Consider the following 26,536-nt stretch of genomic DNA (forward strand, 5'->3'; position numbering starts at 1 on the left):
CAGTGACACATTCACACACTTACTCATCCACATTAAAGACACTGGAACTGACACAAACAATTGTGATGCTAACATGAGGTATTATAGAAGTTGGTTTAATTAAAAAGACTCAGGCATTCAGACCCAGGATCAACACCCTCCAACTCTGAATTAAGACTGATTTATTTTTAAACTGAAATCATGCTGCCTCAGTGCCTTCTGTGCTGAATCTGTCTACCTATAATTTTAAGAGGTCTTTCCTCAGACCATCCCTGGCAGATTTTTCATTACCATAAAGGCACCTCTGGGTCCCATGGAGTGTTCTAGTCCGTGGCTCTCAGCTGTCCTCCACTTTTCTCCTAACTCTGCTGTTTGTTCAGCTCATGGCACCATTCTCACAGGATGAACCGTATAGCATCTAAAAGCAACTGTGGAAGTCAGAAGGGCCTGTCGCATCATCGGAGCACAGCTGCCCTTCCTCTCTCAAAATCCTGTCACCCTGATGAGTTGCAGTAGTCCACCAGAAGGGATTACAGAATAGTGGGCAGAACTGGAACAGAATCAGAGTGCCATGTGCTTTTCTGGAGCCTGTTTATGTGCCAAGTAGAGGAAAAGGATGCTTGAGAGAGCGCTAACCAGGAATATCACATCAAACCAACGATGATAGAAGTTGAACTGCAACTCCCCCAAGACTTCTGTGATGATAATGCGATACTCTGGGGGCATACTCATCCGAATTAGGAGCACTGATGAGACGAAGTACATCCCCTGCAGATAAGATACACAAAAAGCATCAGTTACTTGATTCGTACGTGACTATTTTGCTGAGATTGGGCAATATGACAAAAGCTCACTAGCTGGTCTGGATACTCACCATGATCTGTGCCAACAGTAGAACAATAACATTGGACGACTTACTGCTGGAAATGGCATAGAAGAACTGCAAAGAGGAAAAAAAAGTATTGAAAACCGAACTCATCACCAGGCAAGCTTGTGTTCCCTTTGACATATTCCAATCATTCCCATTTGGTTCTAGAAACCAGCATTGAAGAAAAAAAGGTAAGCTTCCTACGTGTGTATGTACACCACATTTTTCAAAGATACAAATCTAGGTGTTTATCCCACTAGAGCTAAAAGTGAAGAAACTTAATGCATGGTCTGCCAGTATGGAGAATCAGGCAAGGTACCACTAAACCCAGTTTACAGGCCAGCAAAAGGTTTACCCTACTGTGTGTTCTCCAAGTTTGCATTTAAGAATTAATCCACTGCCTGCTACCAGGAAACAAACAGCAGTTTAAATGAAGCAACACAAATACAGGTTGAACCTCTCTCGTCCAGCACCCTCAGGACCTGACCAGTGCCAAGCAAAAGAATTTGCCAGACCATAGGAGGTCAATATTGTCTGGCACCATTACCAACACTTCCACTGCTTACTAAGCTCTTTTAAGCAATTTAGGGTAAATTACAGCCAAACAACAGCACAAAACACTGAGAACCAGGACTGCTGGCTGGAAACAAACTTTTTGGGACCATAGGAAACCTGGCCACACCCATGGTATGTGGTCATCTGGCTAACTAAAATGATGCCAGACTACAGATGTTGTCAGAGTGCTGGGTTAGAGAGGTTCAACCTGTACTCTTAATCACCATTCAATACCTGATACTAACAAATCCAGGTTACCATATCACTGTTAAAATGTCTCTATATTACACTCCCTCCCTTAATTTCCCAAACTTTCTACCACTGATAGTAACAACAGTGGAAGTGGTCACAGAAATTGCCTATACGTAGCAGCCAGGGATTTAATCACTAGATCTGTTCTGAGCAGTTACAAAGCCTGCTGATTAAAACTGTCCGTAGCCACATAGAAGGTTTTTGTTTGTTTGTCTGTCTTTTTTTTAAAGTGAGGAAGTCTAGTGCAGGGTCAGTCTCACCCATTATACTAAAGACTTTATCAACATTTGTAATACTCCTTAAAGACCTAACATTCACACTATTTCTCAGCTTGAGCTGGAAGCACTTATAGATGGTGCATTGCATTTAGTGACTGAAGCTGATGACAGCATTCTCAACAGGACCAGAATAAGTAGATCAGAAACAGTTATTCTCCCCTTCTCCCTCATTCTGCCAGAGAAGACCTTTTTGTCCACCCCACACCCTTCAGGGACTTCAATCGTCATCATGTTTACTTCCCCCTTGTTCACTAATCGAAACAGAAACCAAAGATCCTATATTTGTACTGAAGGTTTACACCCGTGGTTTTCAACCTGTGGTCCACAGACTACATCTAAGATTTCCAAAGGAGTCTGCAATTCCATTCAATATTTTTCAGGGCTCCTAAAATGAAAAACGGTTGAAAATCTCTTTGTTTACATAATGCTCTGTTAACTAAGTAAGAAATGGACACACACTCCCCAGGACTGCTATCACATAAGAGGGCCCTAGCCAAACATACCTTTGTGAGAGTGATCAGTAAGCCCCTGATGGAAGTTACAATGATTATTCCAACCAGGATAAAAGAAATGTGCTGAGACCAGAATTTTACCTGAAATAACAGAAACAAGAAACTGTTAAATCTGTGGAGCCATGCATATGAAGACTGTGTATGGATATGCACTTAACAGGATATCTGAAATCACATACAGTGCAGGCACTGACTGAAGAAAACTCGTTTACAGATATATGTTCTCCTGGAAGGCACGCAGATGGATACTTTCATGTACTTACTCTACTTACATGGGAAATGGCGAGATCTAACCTATATGACTTAGGGAAGGAACTCATGATTCAGATGTGAATATTGAGAGGAAATACAAAAGAACACACATTATTTCGTCCATAACGGTAACTGCCTTTCAGATATGTGTAACTAGACTAGGAAACGTCCGATGCTTCCATCTGCTCATAATAAAGATGTGAAGCATTGCCCTCTTCTGGGTAGACGGTGTATGACAGCAGCAAACAGAGAAGATTATTATTAAAGCACAAACCTATTAACTTTAGCACCGCTATTCAAAGGAAAGCAGCCGAGCTGGCTTTTATATTCAAATTCGGCACATTAACACATGGTTTGAACCAGAATGGGAATTTTCTGAGTCACTATAGGGGTTCGTCTGCACACTTGGCTTAATCTAATTCTTGACCTTCCCCCACCCCCTCCACTCTCTGCTTTGCTCACCTTGGTCATTTTTTTCTGATTTGTCCTCCTTGATTACTGTTTTTGGTTCTCTGTGCCTTAAATATTGAGTCTGTTCTGGAATGGCTATGGTCTGAAGAAGTGGGTCTGTCCCATGAAAGCTCACCTAATAAATTATTTTGCTAGTCTTTAAAGTGCTACTTGACTGCTTTTTGTTTTGATTCTATTATTATTATTGTTATTGTTTGGGCTAAAATTTTCCCTGCCAGATGTCCAGTTCAAAAGTCCAGAAACTTTCAGTCACAACAATTTAGCCATTTCCAGGAATAAGGTTAGGGAAAAAACACATTGTTTTCACTATATAAAAAAACCTGGAACCTTTTATTTAAAAAGCAGTAAAGGCCGCATTAGGGTAGGGACTACGAATCCAGGAGGGAGTGACCTTTGTGGTCAGGAACAGGCTTTTTGACAACCTTGTGAAAACCCATCCAAGTGTGTTCAATTACATAACAACATGAAAAACTCCAGATTACACAGGTTGGTAGGGATCTGGAGGAATGGAGGTATGTTCCCTGACAGTTACATCCATCTTGAAAATGCCCCAGCCAGGGATTAGTAGGAGTTTCCCTGCAATTACAGCTCTGAGCTGCTAGGGACTGTGCCAGGTCCAGAAGGGTGGATGAAACATCAATTTTTATTTAAATGCTTTTTATTGTTTAACTTATAATATTTTTAAAAGAACCTGGTTCAAATAAAATCTCAATTTAGCACAAAATACATTAAGACCTAAACGTCTTGTAATTTATTTGTAAATAGGTAAGTTATTTTGGTAAGAGATGTTTACATATTCAAAATATTAAAGGTTGCTTTGTTTAACGAATGTAAATATCATATGCTGTTTTGTGTATTTAAATAAATTCCAGTTGCCATCCTAGTGCAGTCTGATACACATAAGCCAAAACGTTAATTATATAGTAAACAAGTAATACATCATTCACCATTTCCTAACATACTAAAAAGGTAGACTTAGGAAGCTGAAAATATTAAGCTATATAATTGCTTAATTAAAAGCATATATAGTGTTGTACCTTCCGAGGTGGCAAACAGGTGTATCAAATCTAGCTTAAAAGTTATATTTAGTTGTATAACAACATTGTAATGATTAGATCAACCAATACAGAAGTATCTTCCTTTAGAAAATAAGGCTATGTCTAAATTGCCGAGAACTGCTGGCAAAAGATACACAAATTGCACAATGCACTTGAGTATCTTTTGCAACAGTTCTGTCAGGAGAGGCTTTTCTGATATTTGGCCCATCACACGGGGCCAAACCCCAGAAAACCCCATGCAGAGACATCCCTTTTTCCTCGTGGAATGAGGTGCATAGAGATGTCGACAGAACATTCACAACTGGCAGATCTCAGCTGAAAGACCTGCGGTCTGGATGCATGTTCTGTCAACAAAATTTCTGTTGACGGAAGTTTTGTCAACAGAAGCCTGCAATCTAGACATAGCCTAACTGCAGTACAAAAGAAAAAGTTAATTTAAAAAAATCAATTATTAAAATACAGGGTTTTCACTTGGTAATTTTAATTGTTTTGACATTCAGGCACCTGAATTTAGATCAGGGAGCCTCTCACTGTTGTACTCTCAATTACACGGGGGAGTGATGGACAGACAAAAGAAGAAAGGAAAAAATAGTACATGATCACATAACTACAGAGTGTACCAGATTGCATACACACAAGGAAGCTAAACTAAGGCTGCATAGACAACCTTTAAGCTGGCATTTCCTAACTTCAGAGTGCTTGACTTTGCAACCTTAATCATGTTCCTTTAATGTAGTTTTGCATGTGTAATTATTTATATAGCACCAGAAAAATGTAACAATGTGCAAGAAAAAAAAAGTGAAAACTGAAATAAGCAGAAATAAAAAACCACAATGGTAGAGTTATTTTATGAGTCACAAAACAAGTACTAACTAGTATAAAAACTGTGCAGGCACACACATTACTTTTCATTGTGAATATTGTCTATCCAATGAATACACTAATACAGACAGTAAATTCTTCAGGTCAGAGCCCTTTTACATTATTGTCCATTATTATTACCAAATACTAATTTAACTCCTCAGAGATCTACTCCCATGATCTGTAAATTCAAACCATGTATATGCACACACATCGTCCACTGTTCCCCTTCATATTTGATACATCATGGACAACCACTTCTACGGTGCTTGCTCTGTAAATTGCTAATGAAGTCTCTGCATCCCAAAAGATAGGTATTCTAAATTTATGGAAGGGAAAACTAAAGCATATAATGATTAAGTGACTTCTCTAAGGACAACGGCAGAGCTGCAAGCAAAAATCCAATTCACTGGACTCCCAGATTTTTGCTCTAACCATGAATCTGTGCTTGGGAATTATAAACCCCCACCTCTGGCAATAACTCCATTAAGATGAGGGTGAATGAAATGCTTGCACCTCATGGAGCTGTGACATGAAAGCTCAGAGGAACCTGTCCCCCTTCTAGGTTAAGGAATGCAGCATGGTGAGCTACTAACATGCGCTAGGCCTGCTCTCTGGATAGTAGACTTCCTCCAGTATTAATTTCACTTAAAAACAGGCACTCTCTCAAGGTGATACCCATAGAATAATAACGCATTATATGCACCTCTAGCATAGGGATAGGTATGAACTCAGGACTTGCAAAGACAAGTCATAACTTTGTGGTGAGAGGAGTAACCATTAAATTTTGATACTGAAGTATTAAGAATAACATTAATCATGGAATCACAGGACGGGAATGGCCCTTGACATCATCTAGTCCTGTCCCCTACACTCATGGACAGATTAATTATTATCTTGAGCATCCCTGACAGGTGTTTGTCTAAGCTGCTCTTAAAAATCTTCAATGATGAAAATTCCATAAGCTTTCTTGGCAATTTACTCCAGTGCCTAACCACCCTGAGAATTAGAAAGCTTTTCCTAATGTCCAACGCAAACCTCCCTTGCTGCAAATTAATCCCATTGCTTCTTGTTCTATCCTTAGAGGTTAAGAACAATTTTTCTCCCTCTTCCTTGTTACAATCTTTTACGTACTTGAAAACCGCTCTCATGTCCCCTCTCAGTCTTCTCTTTTTCAGACCAAACAAACCCATTTTTTCAATCTTCTCTCATAGGTCAAATTTTGATCATTTTTATTGCTCTTCTCTGGACTTTCTCCAGTTTGTCCACATCTTTCCTGAAACATGACACCCATAATTGGACATAATACTCCATTTGAGGCCTAATCAGTGTGGAGTGTAATGAAAGAATTTCTTCTCATTTCTTGCTTACAACACTCCCACTAGTACATTCAAAAATAATGTTCACTGGTTTTTCCGAGTATTAACACTGTTGACTCATTAACTCGTGGTCCACTATGACAACCAAATTCCTTTCTGCAGTACGCCATCCTAGGCAGTCATTTTTCATTCTGTATTTGTGCAACTGATTGAGACTTCCGCGATGGAGCACTTTGCATTTACCCTTATTGAAATTCATACCACTTACTTCAGACCATTTCTCCAATTTGTCCAGATCATTTTGAATTTTAATCCTGTTCTCCAAAACACGTGCAACCCCTCCCAGCTAGGTATCATTCACAAACTTTAAGTGTACTCTCTATGCTATTACCTAAATCATTGCTATTGTTCACACTATTCTGTTCATACTGTATTTCCCATCTTAGAGACTGATGGAGAAATCCAAGCCCCTTCTCAGATAATCCCCACCACCTGCTCCCACAATATTCAGTTAGTAATAGATAAAATATAAATTTTTGATGTGAATGGGGTTTTAAATGGTTCTCACATCAAACTGGATTCCCAGATAATTTACAGTGATCTCAATTCCTCTTGTGACGGGATCAGTCTTCCCAACTCGATCAAACACAATATTGATGGTTGCCTGCAGGAGAGAGAGAAATGCATCAGCACTACGAAATGGGACATACAAAGCACAATTGTATCTTTGGCACACATACATGCTCTGTATTTCATCACAGAACAGCCTCACAGAGGTAACCAACAGTATACAAATTATGTGAAAACACACAACAGAGAAAGTTATTCCAAATTGATGCCAATTTCATTCAAAGACTTATTTCCAGGTACAGAAAAATAAAAGAACAACGGAAGAATACTCTCAGGGTGCAGTCAAGAATCTGTGTACAAAACCTCACTCCTCATGTGTGTCAAACACAATCTAAACAAGGTGAAACACTCTAGACAAGATATTCATGGACAATGTATGACATTTACATACCATGAAGATTTTCCAGACACAATAGATAGAGAAAAAGTAACCCAGGAAATTAAAGTATTTCCCCTGGAAAGTTTTGGAGTATTCTATTCTCTCCTGAAAGAGAGCAAAGAAAAATTCCACACATTTAAAATTTTCAGGTTCACATAAAATCCGAATTTATGTAAGTTACATGTAAAAACAGAAATGACTTTGTCCCGCTGCAGCTCTTGCCACAAAAGTACTTATAAACACATTTATGAATGAGCAAGTCCCAAGTAAGACAGAGCTATAACAGTAGTTCCTCTTATGCATGGGGAAACTGAGGCACTGACCAGTTACGTGCCAAGGCATCATCGCTAATAAAGATCTGGAAAGTGAATTTAGATCACTAAACTCCCAGTCCTGTCTTGCAGTAAGCCATTCCACATCCTGACATTTTAGCACTGATATGTATTAAAAAAATATGAGCTTTTATAGAATGTACAAACTCATTACTTCAGTATATTGCGAGGCCAAACTGAAGAAGAAAAAATTGAGTTAGGGACTTATTAGCAGGGAAATGGAGCACAGGCCTCTTGGTTACTCTCTCCCAACATAGTTTGAGATTTCCGGCCTCTTCTGAGATAAGGTACAAGTTGCACTGCATGTCTGAAATGGAGAGAATGGTTTGAGATTTGACAGACTCTTCCAAAATTGTGTCAAAGGTGAGAAATCAGCTTCTGTTTTCATTGTTGCCAACTGAATGGCTTGAAAATTACTTCTGCCTACTCTGCTCATCACCTCCCAGACTATCAATCTGTCCCTAAGAATCTGGACTAGCTCTTTGATCCATACCTTGGTTGCATGCAGGTCAGCAGTCTCCAGGAAAAGCTGCCGACTCAGCTCTTCCAATGCATCCACTTCCTGCTGGATAAGGGACAGATCTGGCAAACCAAAAGAGTCAAGGATAGAATCCACCAGACATTTCTACCATCAGCTGGAAATAAACACCCTGAAGTTTCTCCATTCCTAGGCAACCAGCACAGACACACTTTCAGTTTAAACTGAACGAAAAACCTTCAGATCACCCCATTACAACAATGCTGGGCAGCATACTCCCTTCAGCGGGGACAAATAACTGATCTCTGTGTCACATCTAGATGAATGCCTCTTTGGAATATGACAGGGTTTCTGGGCACAGGCAAGGAAATCAATCCAGGGTATCTCTGCTTAAAACTGGGCCACTTAGGCTGTGTCTACACAGGCACAAATCTTCAAAATAGCCATATTTCGAAGATTACTCATGAGGCGCTGAATTGAATATTCAGTGCCTCATTAGCATTAGGATGCCTCCAGCCGCAGCGCTTCAAAAGTGCGCAGCTCGGTACAGCTACACAGGGGCCCTTTTTGAAAGGACCCTGCACCTTTCAAAACCCCCTTATCCCGCTCACTGATCGGAATAAGGGGATTTTGAAAGGTGCGGGTCCTTTCGAAAAGGACCCCTATGTAGCCGCGCTGAGCTGCGTGCTTTCGAAAGCAGCACTTTCGAAGTGCCACGGCCAGAAACGTCCTAATGCTAATGAGGCGCTGAATATTCAGTTCAGTGCTTCATTAATAATCTTCGAAATACAGCTATTTCGAAGATTTGTACCCGTGTAGACACAGCCTTACAGCCCCACACTGGGATTTCCTTCTTGCTAAGGCAACTCAAACCAGCCACAAAAGCACCTCTGCCAGCCCCACTGGCCAGCCAGAAGCCACACAAGCAAACCCACAGACTTCCCAACTGCTTTAGCAACTCAGACCAACAAACCCCACCCTTAGGAGAGAGGTTAGTAAACTTATGTCACCCAATCCACACAGATTCTTCCAGGCCCTGTAGCCAGACAGAACCCCCTCTTTTGCTCTACTCCATCTTGCCTTCCCTAGGTGCTTCAGAGCACGAAAGGGTTAAAAGGAATAGCCCAGCCCCGGAATGCCCGAGAGCGCAGATGGGCTTACCTTAGCCACGGCCTTTGGCCTTTGAAGCTCTGGAGCAAAGCTAAGAACAATGGGCTAATTAACAACCAGGCCTCAGACTGCCCTTGGCTAATTACCATCAGTTGATTCACCAGGACACTTGTCCCAGACATGAGGAAAAATCTCCAGCCCATTAAGACACAAATGCCCTCAATTGTCTATCTCACAGGTGTGAACTATGCCCTTGAACTCCCTGTAGGAACCAGTATCAGACAGTTTAATTCAATTAAACCAAGAAAGAAGCCTACGTGACCCAATGGGTATAAAGAGGGATCTGGCAGACCCCCTATTTGAGCTCCAATCATCTTTCCTGCCGGACAGGAGGGTGGGGGGTCTGCCCAGGTCCCCGGAGACGCTCGACTCCTGGGAAAAAAGGACAAAGGACTTCTTCCCAAGGGATTGAGAGGAAACTGGCCAAGCCATGTTGGTAATGCAGTGGTAAGAATAAGACCTGCTAGGTATTTTACTTTTCGTTTCTTTTTGCGCGCATTCAACAAGTATAGATCTATGAATTTAACAAGTATAGATCTATGAATTAGAGTGTATGCTAGCTATTTGTAATCAAAGTATAAACCTTGTAACAATTGCAACCACAAGAGCTTAACTGGCTAGGTAAACAAACAAAGCAACATTGTAACAGTAAGAGATTAACTTGTTAGATAAATAAATGAAGTAATTGATTAAGTGGTAATCTAACTCTTCCTGTTACTGTGCAAAACTGAACACAAAACAAAAAACCTAGCTGCTTTTCAGTGGCTCTCAGCCTGGTCACTAGTGAGCTCTGCCCTGGCAGTTGAAATCTCATATTAATACAAGGGCATAGTGGCATCTCACCTGACCATCAGTAACAGGCCCCAAAGGGTCCAGCCACAGTCCCTGGTCAATATACATTTGGATCTTACCCAAATCATCATGCTTGCCAAATCCTTTAGATGTAAACCTCTAAAGGTTTAATAATAAAAAAAGAAAGAACAGGGCTAGAGAGAAAAATTGTTAAAGCAATACTTTACATACATCCATTACAGCTATTGATGCAGGCCAGCAATGTTATCTGCTGATTCTTGAAAATCTCTGAAATTACACCCCATAAGGGGTAGGATTCCAGATTATACTGTCTTAATTACTGGAGAATTGTAGCTCCAGCCAGCTGGGGTCAGTGTGCTGGAACATGGATCCTTGGAACAGGAAGAGGAACAAAAGACAAAAATCTTTCTCGAGACAAGACTTCTCCAAGATGGGTACTACTAGGCCCCTTTTATAATTTTCCCCTATGGAAGGGGAAAAAAACAAACAAACAAAAAAAAACCTCTCTTCTTCCCATCAGGCCTTTGAAGGGCCTTGTGAGCGGCTATGGCAAAATGTCATTGGTGGCTGGTTTTGTTAGCTCACCCCATGGCAGGTGGAATGGATGTCTAGGCAGCTGATTTCAATTCTTTTGTTCGACCCAGGTCACCTGACGAGTCGACTGCATTCCATTGACAAGTCCCAAATTTCTGAGATGTGCCGACGTCTGAGACTTTGTTAAACCCATTATCCGGGTGGGATTGGTGATCACACCTCCCATTGCGTACTCTTGGCTCTGAATACTCCTAAAACAACTACAGAGCTAAAATCTACAACCTTACCTACCAACATGATACTAACATATAAGTAGCATACACAGATTCGGGGCATCAGCAGCTTTTTTTTTTCAACACCTCACATGCCCCCCTGCCGCAGCACAATATTTGGCACCAACAGATATACAGAGCCCATAAAATGGCTTCCATATCCAATACAAAAATCCATTAACATGACACCATTACCAAACAGAACTAAGCCTATCCCAAAAACTGTATTTTTTTTAAATATCATCCCCATTCCTTAATCTCCATTGGCACCTCCTTCTTACTTGCCCCTCCATAACCATCTGCAGAACTTCTTACAGGAGTTACAAATTGATTACCAAACCATGTGAAGAAACTGCCTCACTGTCCAGTACTCTTATGTTCCTTCCTGTTAGCCCAGAACCCCACCCATAAAGCTCTAAGTGAGATTCCCTGCCCCTCCCCGTTTTGAGGGATTTGATTTTCAACGCTGAGCATAAATGGCTTGGCAGGAACTACTGTCTTTAATTCCCACTGTTTACCAAATGTACCTCAACACTTTCTGGTTGTCCTTTTTCCTAATTAAATCCCACTTCTACTCAGTGGAGAATAGCCTGGGGCCCCAGGGACAGGAGAGAAAGGATACTTTCACTGCCAGGCGTGGTTGCCGTAACACTTTTTATCATTCCCCAGAAGCCAGTGGGTTTGTTGTGAACTTCCCCTCTTTGGAACATGGTCCTGTGAGCCATTGCCATCCTGAAAAGGAAAAAGATTCAGTGCTCAGAAAAAGACACCTTCTGCTGCAGTCACTGTGAAACTCAGGGTAGAGAGACACCTCAAACATTCACCCAACCATCAGTCTTGCTCCAAAACAGACACATCTTACTCAGCCCAGGAATGGAATCCAGTCCTAATCAAACAAGTTGCAATGCTGTCCAGGTTTCAGTAATAGAGAATGGATTTCACACCAATTAAAAATAAAGATTTAAACAGTGTTGCAATCATGTGACTTGTCGCTTTCCTTGTCATTTTCCAAATCATATGACTCTGAGAGACCACACAACCCGCTAATATCCTCTTACCCAGGGAGTATCTCAATCACTGTACAACTGGTTTCTCCCCTGAGCTGTAAAGACTGGACTGAATGTAATTACTAGCCTGTGTGGCAAGCTTTCATAAAGCACAAGCACGTAAAACCATTACGGAACTGGACTGTCTGATGCACTAACAGGAGCATGGGGAGCAAGACACGAGACGTCATTCCTCTGCTGTACTGTGCACTGGTTAAGCCTAATTTGGAGTAGTGTGTCCAGTTTTGGGCACCACATTTCAAGAAAAATGTGGAGAAATCGGAGAAGGTCCAGAGAAGAGCAACAAGAATGATTAAAGGTCTAGAGAGCTATGAGGGAAGACTGAAATAACTGGGCTTGTTTAGTTTAGAAAAGAGAGAAGACTTAGAGGGGACATGATAGCGGTTTTCAAGTACCTCATAAAGGATTACAAGGAAGAAGTAGACAAATTGTTCTCCTTGGCCTTTAAGATAGGACAAGAAGCAATGGGCTTAAACTGCAGCAAGGGAGGTTTATGCTGGACATTAGAAAAAAAAAAAACTTCCTAACTATCAGGGTAGTTAAATACTGTAATAAACTACCTAGGGAGACTGTGGAATCTCCATTGCTGGAGATATTTAAGAGCAGGTTGATAGATATCTACAAGGGATGGTCTAGATAGTACTTGGTCCCACCATGGGGGCAGGAAGTCCTTTCCAGTTCTAGTGTTCTATGACTCTATGCTTTGGATCACCTATAAAAGACTTCAAGAACTGGTTCAAATACAGCTGCTATATAGTGTCCCTCATGCTCCCTAATCCCTATAATCACTGCTGGATCCCACCCTCACTGATCCAACATTTACCAACACTGAAATGCATGAGCCACTTATGCACCCCATGCTGAAACCTATTCTTAGCAGTACCAGTGCAATATATGATTCCACTGGGTTTACTGGTCCTCTTTTTTGTATCTGCAGCCAGTACAGTCACATTTGGTATCAAGCCCTCTTCAAGGACATTAATAGTTATTTTATGTTACAGTACCTCTCCCTCCCAACTCAAAATACAGACCCTTGTGACACTCAGCAAAGCACAGAGGGAAGTTCTCCAATAACGAGAACATACAACTATTTATTTCTTCCCTATCGTAAAAATGTGCAACTCAAAAGGACCTCCACAAGGTTAACACCACCATGCTGAAGGAGCACCAAGGAAACTCAGATCACCACTAATGTGTGTTTGTCCAACCTGTTCCTAAAAATTTCTCTTGACAAGGAACAAATCACCATTTTTCTTATTTTTTTCCCCACTTCTACTAAACACCACTATGCTTGGATTTACAGAACTCTGTTTTAAACTTTGCCTTACAAGCACATGGACTTCAGTTATATGATCCATACAGCTGTTGGGGAAAAAACAGAATCATACAGAACTTAAGCACTTAGTATAGTCTTACTGAAGCCCCACAGCAATCTGCATTTTTAAGCCAAAGAGAGTTAAATATCACCCCCAAATATTCAACACACTATAGATGCCATTACCTAATAATAATGTAAGGATGGTTCTGTATCCAGAAGGTTTTCTGACTGATGGCAGGCAGGCCTGATCTGGCCAGGGGCATGTCTCAATCATCTCTACCATCCCAACAGAAATATGGCAAACAGAAACCAGAGGTCCCAATGTGCCATATATTACAACCAAAATACATGGATCAAGATGCAGCATTAAATGTAAATTCTGTAGGCACCACATCTATGAGGGCCGCTATTTACTGTGTTGCATAACAGACAATCTACGCTAAACCACTGGGTTTTGGGTTTGATCAATTCCCTTCCCACTTACTATCAGAACATCTCTGCAATTACTGACTGAACCTTAGTTCTCTAACAGGTTTTAGAACATCTCCTTCCTCTCCCTTTAGAGCTTAAATCAGATATACATTTGGAGAGCAGTGACTAAAGATACACCCACAGAGTGAATCAGATAGCAGGCCTTTGCCAACTAAAAGCAAGCATATTATGACAAGCGCGTGCCAGAAGCAGTTGTTTGAGGGTTTACTTCCATTTTTTTGCTCTGTGAATTTGCTGCTAGGCTGACAACCTAGGAGAGTGAAGTCCCCTGTTGAGCTACAGAATGGGTACAACAGGTCTATACCAGGGATTCCTGACTGCATAGTTACATCGGACAAGAGTGTGATGAGGTATGATTCCCTGACTGACATTGCTGTGTTGACAAATGTCCCCAGCATAAACACAATTACACCAGAAAAGCTTTCACCATAACAATTTATTTTTCTGGGGAGAGAAAGGGAGGCAGAAGGTGTTAAAACAGCTACCCAAGCAAAAACGCAGTTTTGCTAGTATATCTACATCCACCCTATGAGTGCTTCACTGTTCAGTATATCAATATACCACCACCAGTTGAGCACTCCTAGAGTAGACATAGACAAAGGCAGCCATATAAACTTCCAGCTCTGGCCTGCCTACATGTTTCAACCCGGATGAGGAAACACACCTAAGGGAGAGATGGGAACTTACTCTCCATGCAACTGTTGCTTTCCTGAAACTCCCAAAAAGGGAGCCATCAGTGGTGGTTTTACAGGACACAGACACTCATTCAGACAAAATGGACTAGAACTAACAGCTCACTTTAGACAGGCCACTTAACTGTCAGATGGCAACAATATGTCAAAGAAGCTCCATCAGTGCCCCTGTAATCGAAAATCAGATTGTTTGGGATTTAGGCCCATAATGGAACAGATTCTGTTTCAGGCCACAAAATGACTGCCTACAATAAAATAAACCATTTTAACCCCTTCAGAGTGCTTGTTTTACTACAGCAATGAATCTTACCTGATACAGCTATGCAACTACTTCCCGCTTCTTTAATGCAGTCCTGATGGCCAAAATTTTGGCTATTCCAAGAACACCCTATCTCTGTATTTAGCTAACTCCAACCCCAATGTCACACAATGTGCTGATCATACCAATGAGCCCACCTACCACCCCTCTGCGGCACCCCACCACCCTGTCCTGCTGGGCCAGAAGCTCTGGTCTCCCCCAGCAAGGACAAAGAATTGGGGTAACAGCCCCCCAGCGGAGTAACAAAGTGATAGAATATTAGCTTTGACAGGGCTCAGTTACAGGGACTTGTCACCATCCGGGAGCACCGTCCCAAATAAGACCAAACACCAAATAAATCTGTCTTACTCTGTAAAAACGTTTTTCGCAGAACAAGCTCATAAACTTTGCAATCCCCTCTCTACCAAAATAGTACAAAATTCAATATGGATTCCAGCACCAGGTGGCATGGTCACATGTCTTTATAAGACTAAGAACAATTCTGGCTTACAGGGAAAAGAAAACCATTTACAGATCATTGTCTTGAGCCTTAGGCCATTAAGTTCCTTAAGTACCACTAATGGCTTTCACTAGAAGACCAAGATTAATAAGCATGTTTACACTTCATATTTCTAACATCACATAAGAATGACACATTCACACAAATAGAAAATATGCATTCTTGAACGATGTTACTTTCCCTGTTTTGCAAAAAACATATTCAAATTACGCATATTCATAGCCAATACCACATTTCCATAAAAATATGGAGGCATAGTGTCTCACTCACCTTTTCTTCTTGCTGATGATCATGTCTATGGTTTGGAGGAGACGGCGTTCCAGGGCTAGAATATCTGCATCTGTCACATTCCTGCAATTTACACACAATATCCTTGCTACTCCACTCCAAGAAGAATTTGACCAAGGGCAAACATGTGCGACAAACAAATTGAAAATGACGAGCCTAGCGAGGACAGCATACATCAGCGATGGAAGGGGTCCTGCAGTGTAGATGGGACAGCTAGAATCATCAGGAGTGGAGGGATGGGAAAGGAAGGGTCAGAACCAAACCTGTGCAGTGTCCTAGGGGAACCTGAAAGAGTGCATAAACAAGACGACGGAAAAATCTCAAGGGGTGTACAAAATTAAATGCAAAGAGGCTGCGTTACCTGAGAAAGTAGGACATGTATGTGTATGGACAGTTGACAGCACCAAATCCAGAAAGCAAAGCCATGAGTGTCACCCCAATCACACCCACTCGGCTGATGAGCTGCTCTATGGACAAGATTCCTAAGAAACAGAGATAACGTGAGTAAGCAACTGCTTTTGCTGTACTGCTTTACATTTTGGTGTCCTAATGAAATAATATAGTATTCATTTTATTACTTACTCTAACTAAGTGCCTCCAAAGTCCAAGTGCCAGGTTGAGGAGTGGGGGCATGCTCTCCCAGGGAAGAATGCCAGGTTTTAAAACAGGAGAGGGAACCAAGGCTCAGGAGAGTCTGCAGCAGATGCTAAATCACTAGTCCAAGGGCCAGATGCAGTTCACCAGTATTAGCCCCAGCAGACTGCCAGATGCTTTTTTACCTCCGCAGGGAACTAAAGCATCCGGCAGCCCCGCAGGAGCTAACCCTGGTGAACTGCACCTGGCCCACGGGCAGCTTCTTTTCCCTCCTGCTGTAGTGAGTGCCTTCAAGGGACCATGGGGGGGAATAAGGTGAAGTTGCCATACACTACAACAGTCACTCTGGCATTTTGTACTAGTGCTAAATCCACTCTGAAAATATTTCAATAAAAACACACAGACTAAGGCTCAGTATTGCAACCAGCACTGTAAAAATATTAAAATATTAATCCAAAATGTGGACTAAGTTTAGTTTTCCACCCTAACTCTTTCTTGCCGGTTACAACCACACACCAAGTTTTCAAAGACATCAAATAACCTGGACTAGTAAACACCACCCACATTTTAGGAATGGGTTACAAAGCTGCAGTCACACATTGCACATTTGGAGTTTACATGCTTATGAAGCTGAGGTGGCTGAGAGCCAGGCCACATTTCATGCTTCAGAGAAGGGAAATAAATGATGAAAATAATAGGAAATAGCCTTAACAAAAGGAGTCTGAGACCACAGAGTCACGTGCAGCCACATGTACATTTACACCAGTTAGACGACAACAATACATTGGCCTTTTGCCCCACATGCTGTTATATATATAAGTAAAATACAGATGCCTTTAAAATGACATGTTCAAATGCTTAAAGCAAGACATCCCAAGTTTTTTCTTAGCATTCCACCTCTTGTGATCAGACAGGAGACATACAGTGTTCATTTTATAAAGTCATAATGGGGAGCAACAAAAGTTTTAGTGGAAAATTGTTCAGATCTGGAGATCCTATCTCCAGATCTGAAGAAATGGGTCTGCCCTATGAAAGCTCATCACCTAATACATTATTTTGTTAATCTTTGAAGTGCTACATGACTGCTGTTTTGTTTGGTAGGATACAGACTAACACAGCAACCTCTCTGTTACTAGTGAAAAATTGAAGAATATGCTCTGACACTGGTGATGCAGCAGAGGGTGATCTTCTCTTAGTTTCTTCAAGCCAACACCTGCACACAGGGCTAAAGGACTGTGTGACTGAGACCACCATCTTTAAGACTGGATGCAAAATATGAGATCCTTGACATTTCCAGTGGTCAAAGATTCCACAGCACTTTTTCACCTAAAACGGCCTGGCCAAATTCCAGCTGGAGGGCTACATTCTGCCAACCCAAGCTCTTCATGAAGCTTCAAATGGACACAAACTACATGTTGCACCTCCCTAAAATGGGACTCCAGTCTGGCAACATCTGTGGTTCAGCAGGATCAGGATGTTCCCAGGCTAGAACACACCAGTGGCCAGGAGTCAGGCAGCAGAAGGGCCAGCAGCTCGCAGCCCGGCAGAGCCAGGGATCTGGCAGCCCAGCTGGTGTCTGAAATGGAGCCAGGACCCTTCTCTGGTTAGGCAAATTCCCTTGTTTCAGACCAGTCAGGTACAGAGGGTGCCTGATCAGGGAGGTCCAACCTGTACTTTCCTCCGGCTCCTTGAACTGCTCCGCAACGTTGTTATACGCTACTGAATAGCTGCTGTATTCAATCCCAGAGAAAAGTAGATTTCAGTGGGGTGTGAAATAATCAGCCATTCTTTCAGAGACAAAAATGTTTTGGAATCACAGGTCAAACATTTCAGCTATTATAGGGTCATGCCATACTGTTAATTTTCCCTTTCTTCTTTGGTCCTTTCAATTCGGGGGGGGGGGGGGGTTCCAAAGGGGGTAAAAATCATCCATTAAGCATTTAAGGACTGATTCTGAAGACACTCATGTGTACAAAATTCTCATTCATTTCAACAGAAGCTGGAGAACATGATAACAAAAATCAGGTCTCAAGAATTCAGCAGTGACTATTCAATAACAGGCTGTGGCTAGACTGCAGGGAACTGTCGGCAGAGGATACACAAACTGTGCATTGCAATTTGCATATCTTTTGCTAACAGTTCTGTTGGGAGAGGTTTTTCCAACACTTGGCCCAACCACCCAGGGCCATACGTCTGAAAACTCCCCTCTGTTGAGGCACCCCTTCTTCCTCATGGAATGAAGCATACAGGGATGTCAACAGAATACTCCTGACCAGATCTCTTCTGAGAGATCTGCAATCGAGACACATGCTCTGTCGACAAAACTTCTGTTGACAGAAGTTTTGTCGATAGAAGCCTCCCGTCTAGACATAGCCTAAGTCCTCTTCTTCCCTGGACTTGTTTGTTCTAGCATCTGTAAGAAAAGGGAGTGAACATGGTGACCAACATTTAGGTCTTAGATTTTGAGGACTCTGTCCCCGAAAACACTGGCAAAGTATGTTAAGTTCCTTGAGATTCACCTAACACTTGCTGACCTGCTAGATTTTTGTTGTTTTCAGGAAGGAAAACAATCCGGGTGATTCAAGCAGTACAGTTTGGAACTGTGCATTGTGGTGACATTAAAGGTTGACAAGGGTTCTCCTGACTTTCAGAACTTCTCATCAGGAGTAAGCAACCACTATGGAATCTACTTCAGTTCACAGCATTGCCAAGAGCCAGACAGTGAACGGCTGAAGCACTACCTCTGCAAAGGAGAAAGAGGAGAAAGAAAAACGCATATGAAACTCACCATGTTTTGGGCTGAGAATAGGAAATGGATCTCCCAGTTTCCAGAAGAAATACATGAATGTCAACCAGACGACACAGGCAAAGAGCAGTCTTTGTCTATGTACTGTGAAAAGGAAGAGAGAAAACAAGCAACATTAGGAAGTTCCCATATCTAGGCTTCATGAAAGGCTGCAGAATCAGTAAATTGGTCCAAAGGCTGTGCTGAATGCAGATACAAAAACAGGCACACTCAGGCACTGCTTGAGTGCTAGCAATATTTAGTACTTGAATACACTGGAAATTGGTCAACTCTAAATGGCTCGGTCACCTGACAGACACAATCAAGAGCAAGAAGTCATGCAGTGATGCCTCTGAGAAGTTCTGAGTAAGCCTACTTCTCAAGACGTAAGCCACTCTGGAGCTCCCATAAACTGGGAGGGTGAATGTTGCTAAGTCCTGGGGTTAAAACCCCAACCAATTATTTATTTAATTACTTTCAGACTGAACAGTCTCACATTTGAAGCCCTGAAAACTTTGAGACAAACGAAGAGGAGTTACACAAATCAGAACTGAGAGAGTATGAGACCAAATAAAGTTATTCTTAAAAGAGAAAAGGGCCTGTCCCATACTACGAAGCATAATTCTTGAACAAGTCACACACCAGTGGATCTGTACACTCACATAGTCGAATATTGCTCACAACGAAGTAGCCAATGTAAAAAGGCACCATGAAGACTAGGACGAGCAAAATCACACACAGGTTCAGTTTCCAGTGAAAATACCGGGAGCTGAAAAGGAATCAAAAGATTAAAGTTTAACTCTACTCAACCTTCTCCTTCACACTAAATTACACAACGAGGTAACATCTGCCCTGAAAGCAGCACATTAGGCACCCCATACTGAATTCTACTGTAGAGCTCACAAATGTGCATAAAAATGAATTATCATACCAGAACACAGCAGTGGGCCATCTGATCAAGTATCCTGTGTCCACAATGGTCAATGCAACTTCATAATGCATCTAACTGAGCAATAACGCAACAATATTTCCTAATTTTGGCTATGGATCAGTTTATTCCACAAAGCAAGAGACTCTGAGAATGCCTGCCAATTTTTCCAACCTAGTGTAATGTGCTGTGTTCTTATTTATACCGGTACTCATGCAAACTGTTCTTCTCACTGATGCACTGCAGTGACAAGTTCCACAGATTAATAATACATTGGGAGGAGGAGACTTCAGTTTATCCATTTTAAATGTGTTGCCTTTTAATTTCCTTAAGAGTGGACTCTTATTTTTGTATCATGGGAAGAGGTAAGAGCAAGTAAGAGGCTCACTTTTCTTCCCAGCAATTAGGATCAACCCCCTCCCCACCCACCCCCCACACACAGCCCTGTCTAATGTAATCCAACTGATGGAAATTTCAGTTATGTTCATATTAAAAACAAAAAACAAAAACAAAAACAAAAACAACCAAACAAAAAACACCTTTCAACATGTGTAAGAAAATAAGCAGGTGAAATGTAAAAACTTTATTGATAGGTATATAAATGTGAACACACATCCATAAAACAGTAACATATTTCAATATTTTTGATGAGATGGATGAGTAAGACCCAGCAGCTGTTTGTGCTGTTCCCCCACTTTATAAAATTTCACACCTCCTGTCCCCAAGGGGACTCGCTCCCCACTTGGTGCACCCCTAGTATGGATGATACTGCTGCTCAGATGTCTTCACTGAGTTATTCACAATATTGCCTACACTCTGATATGGGGATATTTAACCCAGAACTTGTACCCAAGCATCTGGAGAGTAAAACAAAAACTGGGCCTCAATCTAGGAACGCATGGATAGTAGCCCCACACATACCTGCTATTTAGTACCCCCAGGATCTCAAAGATGATGAGTTCAAACATGGTGCAGGAAAAGGCGAAGGTCACAGAGAAGACTACCTGCACAACATACTGTCGCACCTGTGATGGAGCAAACAAGGTCAGAGATAAGACATTTCCACCTTCATATACCAGACAAGGGAAATAATCCATGAGGTGACTCAACACAAAACAGCGTCGACGCTTGAGGTGCCTGGACCTTGCCAAAAAAGGTGGGGGGGATAAACTGGGAGTTTTCAAGGAGCCGGGGGCTACATCCGGTTTGTACAACGTTAAACTGACTGTAGTTGCCTTTGTACTCAAGACAGCAGTACAGAATATAGACATGCAGTATAGAAAGAGACTACGTGCTCCAGCAAGGCCACATGAATCAAGATGGTGCATCGCTCACTGGTCCCTCTAGTCTCAGCGTGACTGAACTCTGAATCCTGGACATGGGAAGTCATAGCTCGTACTGTAGTGCTCTCTGGGACTGCCTCTGGCCTGCACTTTGATCATTCCCAGCCAACACAATACTCTTGCTCCCTCTCGCATACCTCTCTCATTTTGCGACACTTCACAGTTTTATCATCCTCCTTAGCTTCTTCATAACACTCCAGTCATGCTGTTCTCAAACACGTTGCCAAAATTTAAAGTCTCGGGATACTAATCAACTCAAAAATGTTGCTTTTGACTATTATGAGGAATATCAAAGGTGAGTATAATCCAAATAGGCAAGGGATACATATACATATGTAGTTTCTTAGTAACAGAGAGGGAGCCGTGCTAGTCTATATACTATCAAAACAAAAAAGCAGTCAAGTAGCACTTTAAAGACTAACAAAATAATTTTTTAGGTGAGCTTTTGTGGGACAGACCCACTTCTTCAGACTATCGCTACAGTCTGAAGAAGTGGGTCTGTCCCACGAAAGCTCACCTAATACATTATTTTGTTAGTCTTTAAAGTAATACTTGACTGCTTTTTTGTTTTGATATGTAGTTTATACATTTTCGATTTGTTTATGTTTAACAGCTCTGTGCATGGTAATTTCCACTAGTTTTCCCAGAATAGTCTATTTCCTCTGTTTTCTAGGTGGGTTTTTCAAAGAGGAAAAAAATTATTTTTTTAAAAGTATGAAAATGTAAATGTAAAACCACAAAAATACCACCAGGGGAGGAACCCAAAGGAAGGTAAAGTACTCCAAACTGCTTTTTACTCATTGTATTAAATGGACTTGATTTGTAGGTGACAACTTTACTTTGAAAAGTAAAGAGTCACACTTTGAATGAAACAGCCCTACTCACCTCATAATCCTTGAATAGCCGACGCATGAAGAACAGCCACCCAAATCCAAAGAAGAGCACCTGTAAGAGAAAGGCAAATCTGCAGGCATTGAGAAGAAACTTGCAAAATGTCAAGTCCCAAACTTGTTGGCAATGCCACATCAGACAATGTACAGAAAGAAGCACAATTCCTTCCCTTAACACAGTTCCTAAGGATCCAATACCAGAGGTCAATAATGGCTATTCATATGGGGAGGGGAAGATACTAAAGTGAAATGGAAATGTAACTGAGACACCGTATAGACAGACATGAAATAATCTCTTTCACTAGACTAATGAAGACCTAAAATGCCTTTTATGTTTAAAAAAAATAAAAACTGCCTTAAAACACTGTCTCAGAATGCTCTGGAAAGACATTTAAGCGAAAGAAAAACCACGAGAAACAACTTAAAAGGAGGTAAAGGAAGTTACAAATAAGGCAGAATATGTGAAAGCCAAATCCCCATCTATAAAAAAAAATTGCAGGGAGAAGACAGATAAGATCCAATAATGCTTTTCATTGACATAGCACTTGTCATTGGAGACACTCGAAGCAAAACACTTGATTAATTTACTTTAGATAGGCGTCAACTTTTGGGAGATAGAATAAACTCCCTTTTTGGAGATGGGGTAAACTGAGGCATACAGAGGTTAGGTGACTTGTTCACAACTGAATATGTAAAGCACAGAACTCTGACTGCCAATGCCCTGCTCTAGCCACAGGGCCACACCTGTCTCTCAAACAGCTCAAGAACATTGGTCTGAAAACAGGTGGGTATACGTGCTCCAACTCCAGTTAAGAGCAGATGAACACAAAGAACATGTAAGACTTTTTTAATGTATCTTAGAAGGATAATTTTGATTAAATAAGATGTGAAAGGCAGAATGGATGGCACTGATATAGCATCAGCTCTTAAAGAATAGAACAGTCTGTTTTTTGTTAAGGTCCATATTTCTTATCAAAGTATAGGTGAGGTCCCTACTCCAGAGACAATAATAAAAAACAATAATGATAATAAGTAAGTGAAAAGATTTCAAGATCCATGCAAAAGCATCCGTGCTCTGGATTTGGCCCACAATTCACCAACTGACTACTCCTATCCCTAGGACACACTAAAAATTTGACAGCATTATGGCACACAGAAAGCTGGGATTGAGGAGTAACAAATAAATAAAGAGCAACAAGCAGTAAATGAGCACTAAGAGGACAAACTGAGGCTCTGCTCCTGAAACAGAAAAAACATTAACAGATAAGGGAGACCTGGAAACCATGGGTCAAGGAAGATCAAACACTTTTGCCTTGAAACCAAATTAAAGTCTGAATTAAAGAGCGACTGAAAGGAGTCAGAGCATTTATTATAAAGATTAACTTCATCCTTTGAAACAACTGATAGCGAAAGGGAAAGACTTATTACCGTCAGACAGAAGGCTCAGAGAATGAGTTAAGGAGGCATTATAGGCGCTACCTATGTAAAGTGATTCCATTGCTAAGGCTGGCAAGGAAAAGTACAGAGTGAGCAGAGAAATAGTCTGGAAGATGATCAAACATACACATGAATTTTTACCTAATAATATCAAGATAATAATACTATACTAATATTTTTACCTAATAATATCAAGGTTAGGGCTCCTCTGATATCGGATTATACAAACACTCAAGAAGACACAATCTGCATGCAGCGTTTACAGTCTCAGACACAAGTGAGTGAGCCAATATAAAGGGTTTACAAGAGAAGAATACCAGCAATAAATTGACACAATAACAGTACCATATTGATGTTTCTGGAGACGATGCAAAGCCTCCACAGAAACAAAAGTAAAAGAGGTAAAACACCAAATCAGAAACAAGTGAAATGGAGACTTGCTCAAGGGGAACAGTGTTCAAAAACGTCATTGAAATCAAGAAGAATAAGAGGAAAATGATGTGTCATCAGAGACAATGCACAAAGTTACGACCATGCAGAAGACAAGCTGCACTGAAAAATGGCCAAAAGCCAAACTGCAAGTAGTACACAGAGGTAATCAGAGAGGAAAGGACAACAGTTGTTTTAAGAATCTGGATTTGGGGAGTATGGGAGAAGACAGAAAACAGGACAAGCAACTATCACATCACAACTATCACATATGAATTACCCCTCCCTTCCCCCCCAAAAAAGATAAAATGGCTTTGGTTATAAAAGGGCAATGATCCAGTTTAACTGGAATAACTCCAAGTGAGAAGACGACTATGTCAAAAGTAGACAAAATTAAGGGTGATCAATGGAAACTCTTGGAAATGAAAGCAGTAGAGATGGTCCTGGTTTGCAAACTGGTCAAGGAAGAATGTTGTGTTGGAGCTCAGTTATTTGTCAAAAAACACTTAGACATAAATTAACTTTTTTTCAGACTTGGAAAGTGAAACTGCTGCAGATTTCTCAGTGCTAAACAGGAGCCTGAGGCCATGAGTAGTGACCAGTAGTCTGGACAACTACAGAGCCAAGTGGACAGCTCAAAGGACAGCAGGTAGAACCTGCTTCCTGGGCTGCCACAATTGGCAAATGTGGATTTGTACAAATTATGCTGGGTTACAGGAATTCAATTCTCAATAGCCAGCCAACCCATCTTGCTTGATATCACAAACCTGTGATTATTCTACTCAGCTGAATATTGTTTTAGCAATTAAAAGCTCCTAATTGATCTTGAGATGTCTGTGTTATCCAACTCCAATATGGACTTCACATCAGAGCACCAGGTTCTCAACAGGTGCCACTGAAAGGTTCAGGGAGGTTGACAACCACTTTCTATTTATGACTATCTGAGAGGTAGCAGAGTTAGTCTGTATCTTCAAAAATAACAAGAAATCTTGTGGCACCATACAGACTAAGAGATATTTTGGAGCATAAGCTTTCGTGGGCAAAGACCTGCTTCGTCAGATGCACGAGTCGGCAAAGTGGGTCTTTGCCCACGCAAGCTTATGCTCCAAAATACCTGCTAGTCTGTAAGGTGCCACAGGACGACTTCTTGTTTCTATTTACAGTTACACAGAGGCAAGTCCTCATTTATTTTTTTCGTGTTTAAGCATAAGGAGCATAACACTGAAAGGACTGGGAACCACGAGCACAACGGGAGGGAGCTGGCCGTGACACTGCACTCGTATTTGACCACTGTATAAATGGAGAGCCCCTTCGGCCCCATAATCTTGGGGAGCGCAGCGAGCAGGCACAGGCCCCCCGAGGCGCTGCCAGTGTACGGAAGGTCAGAGCGTAGGGAGCACTAACACAAGCGTTGGGAGCTGGGCGCTGCCCCCGGCCCGGCTGAGGGGCTCGTCACCACAAACGGGGCTCCCGGCTGGGCTCGGGGGCTCCCGGCAGCGCGACCCGCAGGCTGCAGCCTGAGTACGTGCTACTGCCTGCGGCCCCCGCCCGTTTCGCTGGCTCCGCAGAGCTGTCGCCGGGGACCCCGCCCAATGCCCCGCAGCACGGTGGGCGCGGGGGCCGCGCTGGGGGCCCAGGCCCTGCGGGGCGCTAGGGACAAGGCTGCAGCAGCGGCGACACCACCGCCGTCCCGCCAGGCCGGGCGCAGCCGAGGGCGGGTCCCGCGCAGGGCGCTACCTGCGAGGTGACCATGATGCCGGAGTCGAGGAGGAAGCTCATGGCGGCAGCGGAGCGCGGGGGGCACGAGCTGTCCCAGCCGCTGCCCGCTCCGGCTTCCAGCGCGCGCGGCCGGCCGGGCCTGGCTCCGCCCCCGCCACCGTCTTCCAGCTTCTGCGCCTGCGCCCGGCCGGCCCAGCTGGGGTGGGGGAGGACCAGCACGCAAGGGCAGTGGCTGGGAAGTTGCAGTGGGCGTGGCCAATGAGCAGGGAGCGGAGCGCGCAGGCGCTGATGTGTGCCGCGTGGCCGGGATCGCTGCCCGTCGCCTGCAAAGCGAGCCGGCTACGCCTGGGTGGCGCAGTTTTGAGCTGGGGCTTGTTGAGCAGATCGTGGAGGAAACTTTGCCTTTAAACCAAAAAGCCTTTGATACACCCGCATTGGACATAAGGGAGTACAGAAAGCTTATGTAGCACTTTAAAGACTAGCAAAATGGTTCATTCCGTGATGAGTTTTCGTAAGAGAGACCCACTTCACCAGAACTGAAGAAGTGGGTCTGTACCACAAAAGCTCATCACCGAATAACTCATTTTGTTAGTCTTTAAAGTTCTACATTTCTGCTGCTTTGTTTTGTTGGGGTGCAGTCGAACACTGCTACCTCTCTTACAACTCACCTATGTGTCATTTGTTTCACAGAAGCTGTGTCTACACGTGCACGCTACTTCGAAG

The 26,536-nt window shown here is 42.3% G+C and overlaps 1 protein-coding gene across 2 annotated transcripts; it reads right to left on the reverse strand.

Annotated features, from left to right (window-relative positions):
• Positions 1 to 79: 79 nt before the first annotated feature.
• Positions 80 to 25,941, reverse strand: LOC142014766 (Golgi pH regulator). Of its 2 annotated transcripts, none has more exons than XM_074997843.1 (14): positions 25,832 to 25,941; positions 22,224 to 22,283; positions 20,917 to 21,020; positions 19,730 to 19,836; positions 19,071 to 19,172; positions 16,050 to 16,170; positions 15,671 to 15,751; positions 11,636 to 11,745; positions 8,240 to 8,328; positions 7,427 to 7,519; positions 6,974 to 7,069; positions 2,436 to 2,525; positions 854 to 919; positions 80 to 747 (listed from the first exon to the last, which is right to left on the reverse strand). In XM_074997843.1, exons 1-14 carry the CDS (start codon positions 25,871 to 25,873, stop codon positions 541 to 543), a joined length of 1,368 nt encoding a protein of 455 aa, XP_074853944.1. In that variant the 5' UTR covers positions 25,874 to 25,941; the 3' UTR covers positions 80 to 540. The 2 variants fall into 2 exon arrangements, 1 of the variants encoding a protein (XP_074853944.1); XR_012646039.1 differs by lacking the exon at positions 80 to 747 and adding an exon at positions 6,221 to 6,362 and having other exon boundaries at positions 870 to 919.
• Positions 25,942 to 26,536: the final 595 nt, after the last annotated feature.

This window comes from Carettochelys insculpta, chromosome 1 (genome assembly GCF_033958435.1).
Source record: "Carettochelys insculpta isolate YL-2023 chromosome 1, ASM3395843v1, whole genome shotgun sequence".
NCBI classification, from domain to species: domain Eukaryota; kingdom Metazoa; phylum Chordata; order Testudines; family Carettochelyidae; genus Carettochelys; species Carettochelys insculpta.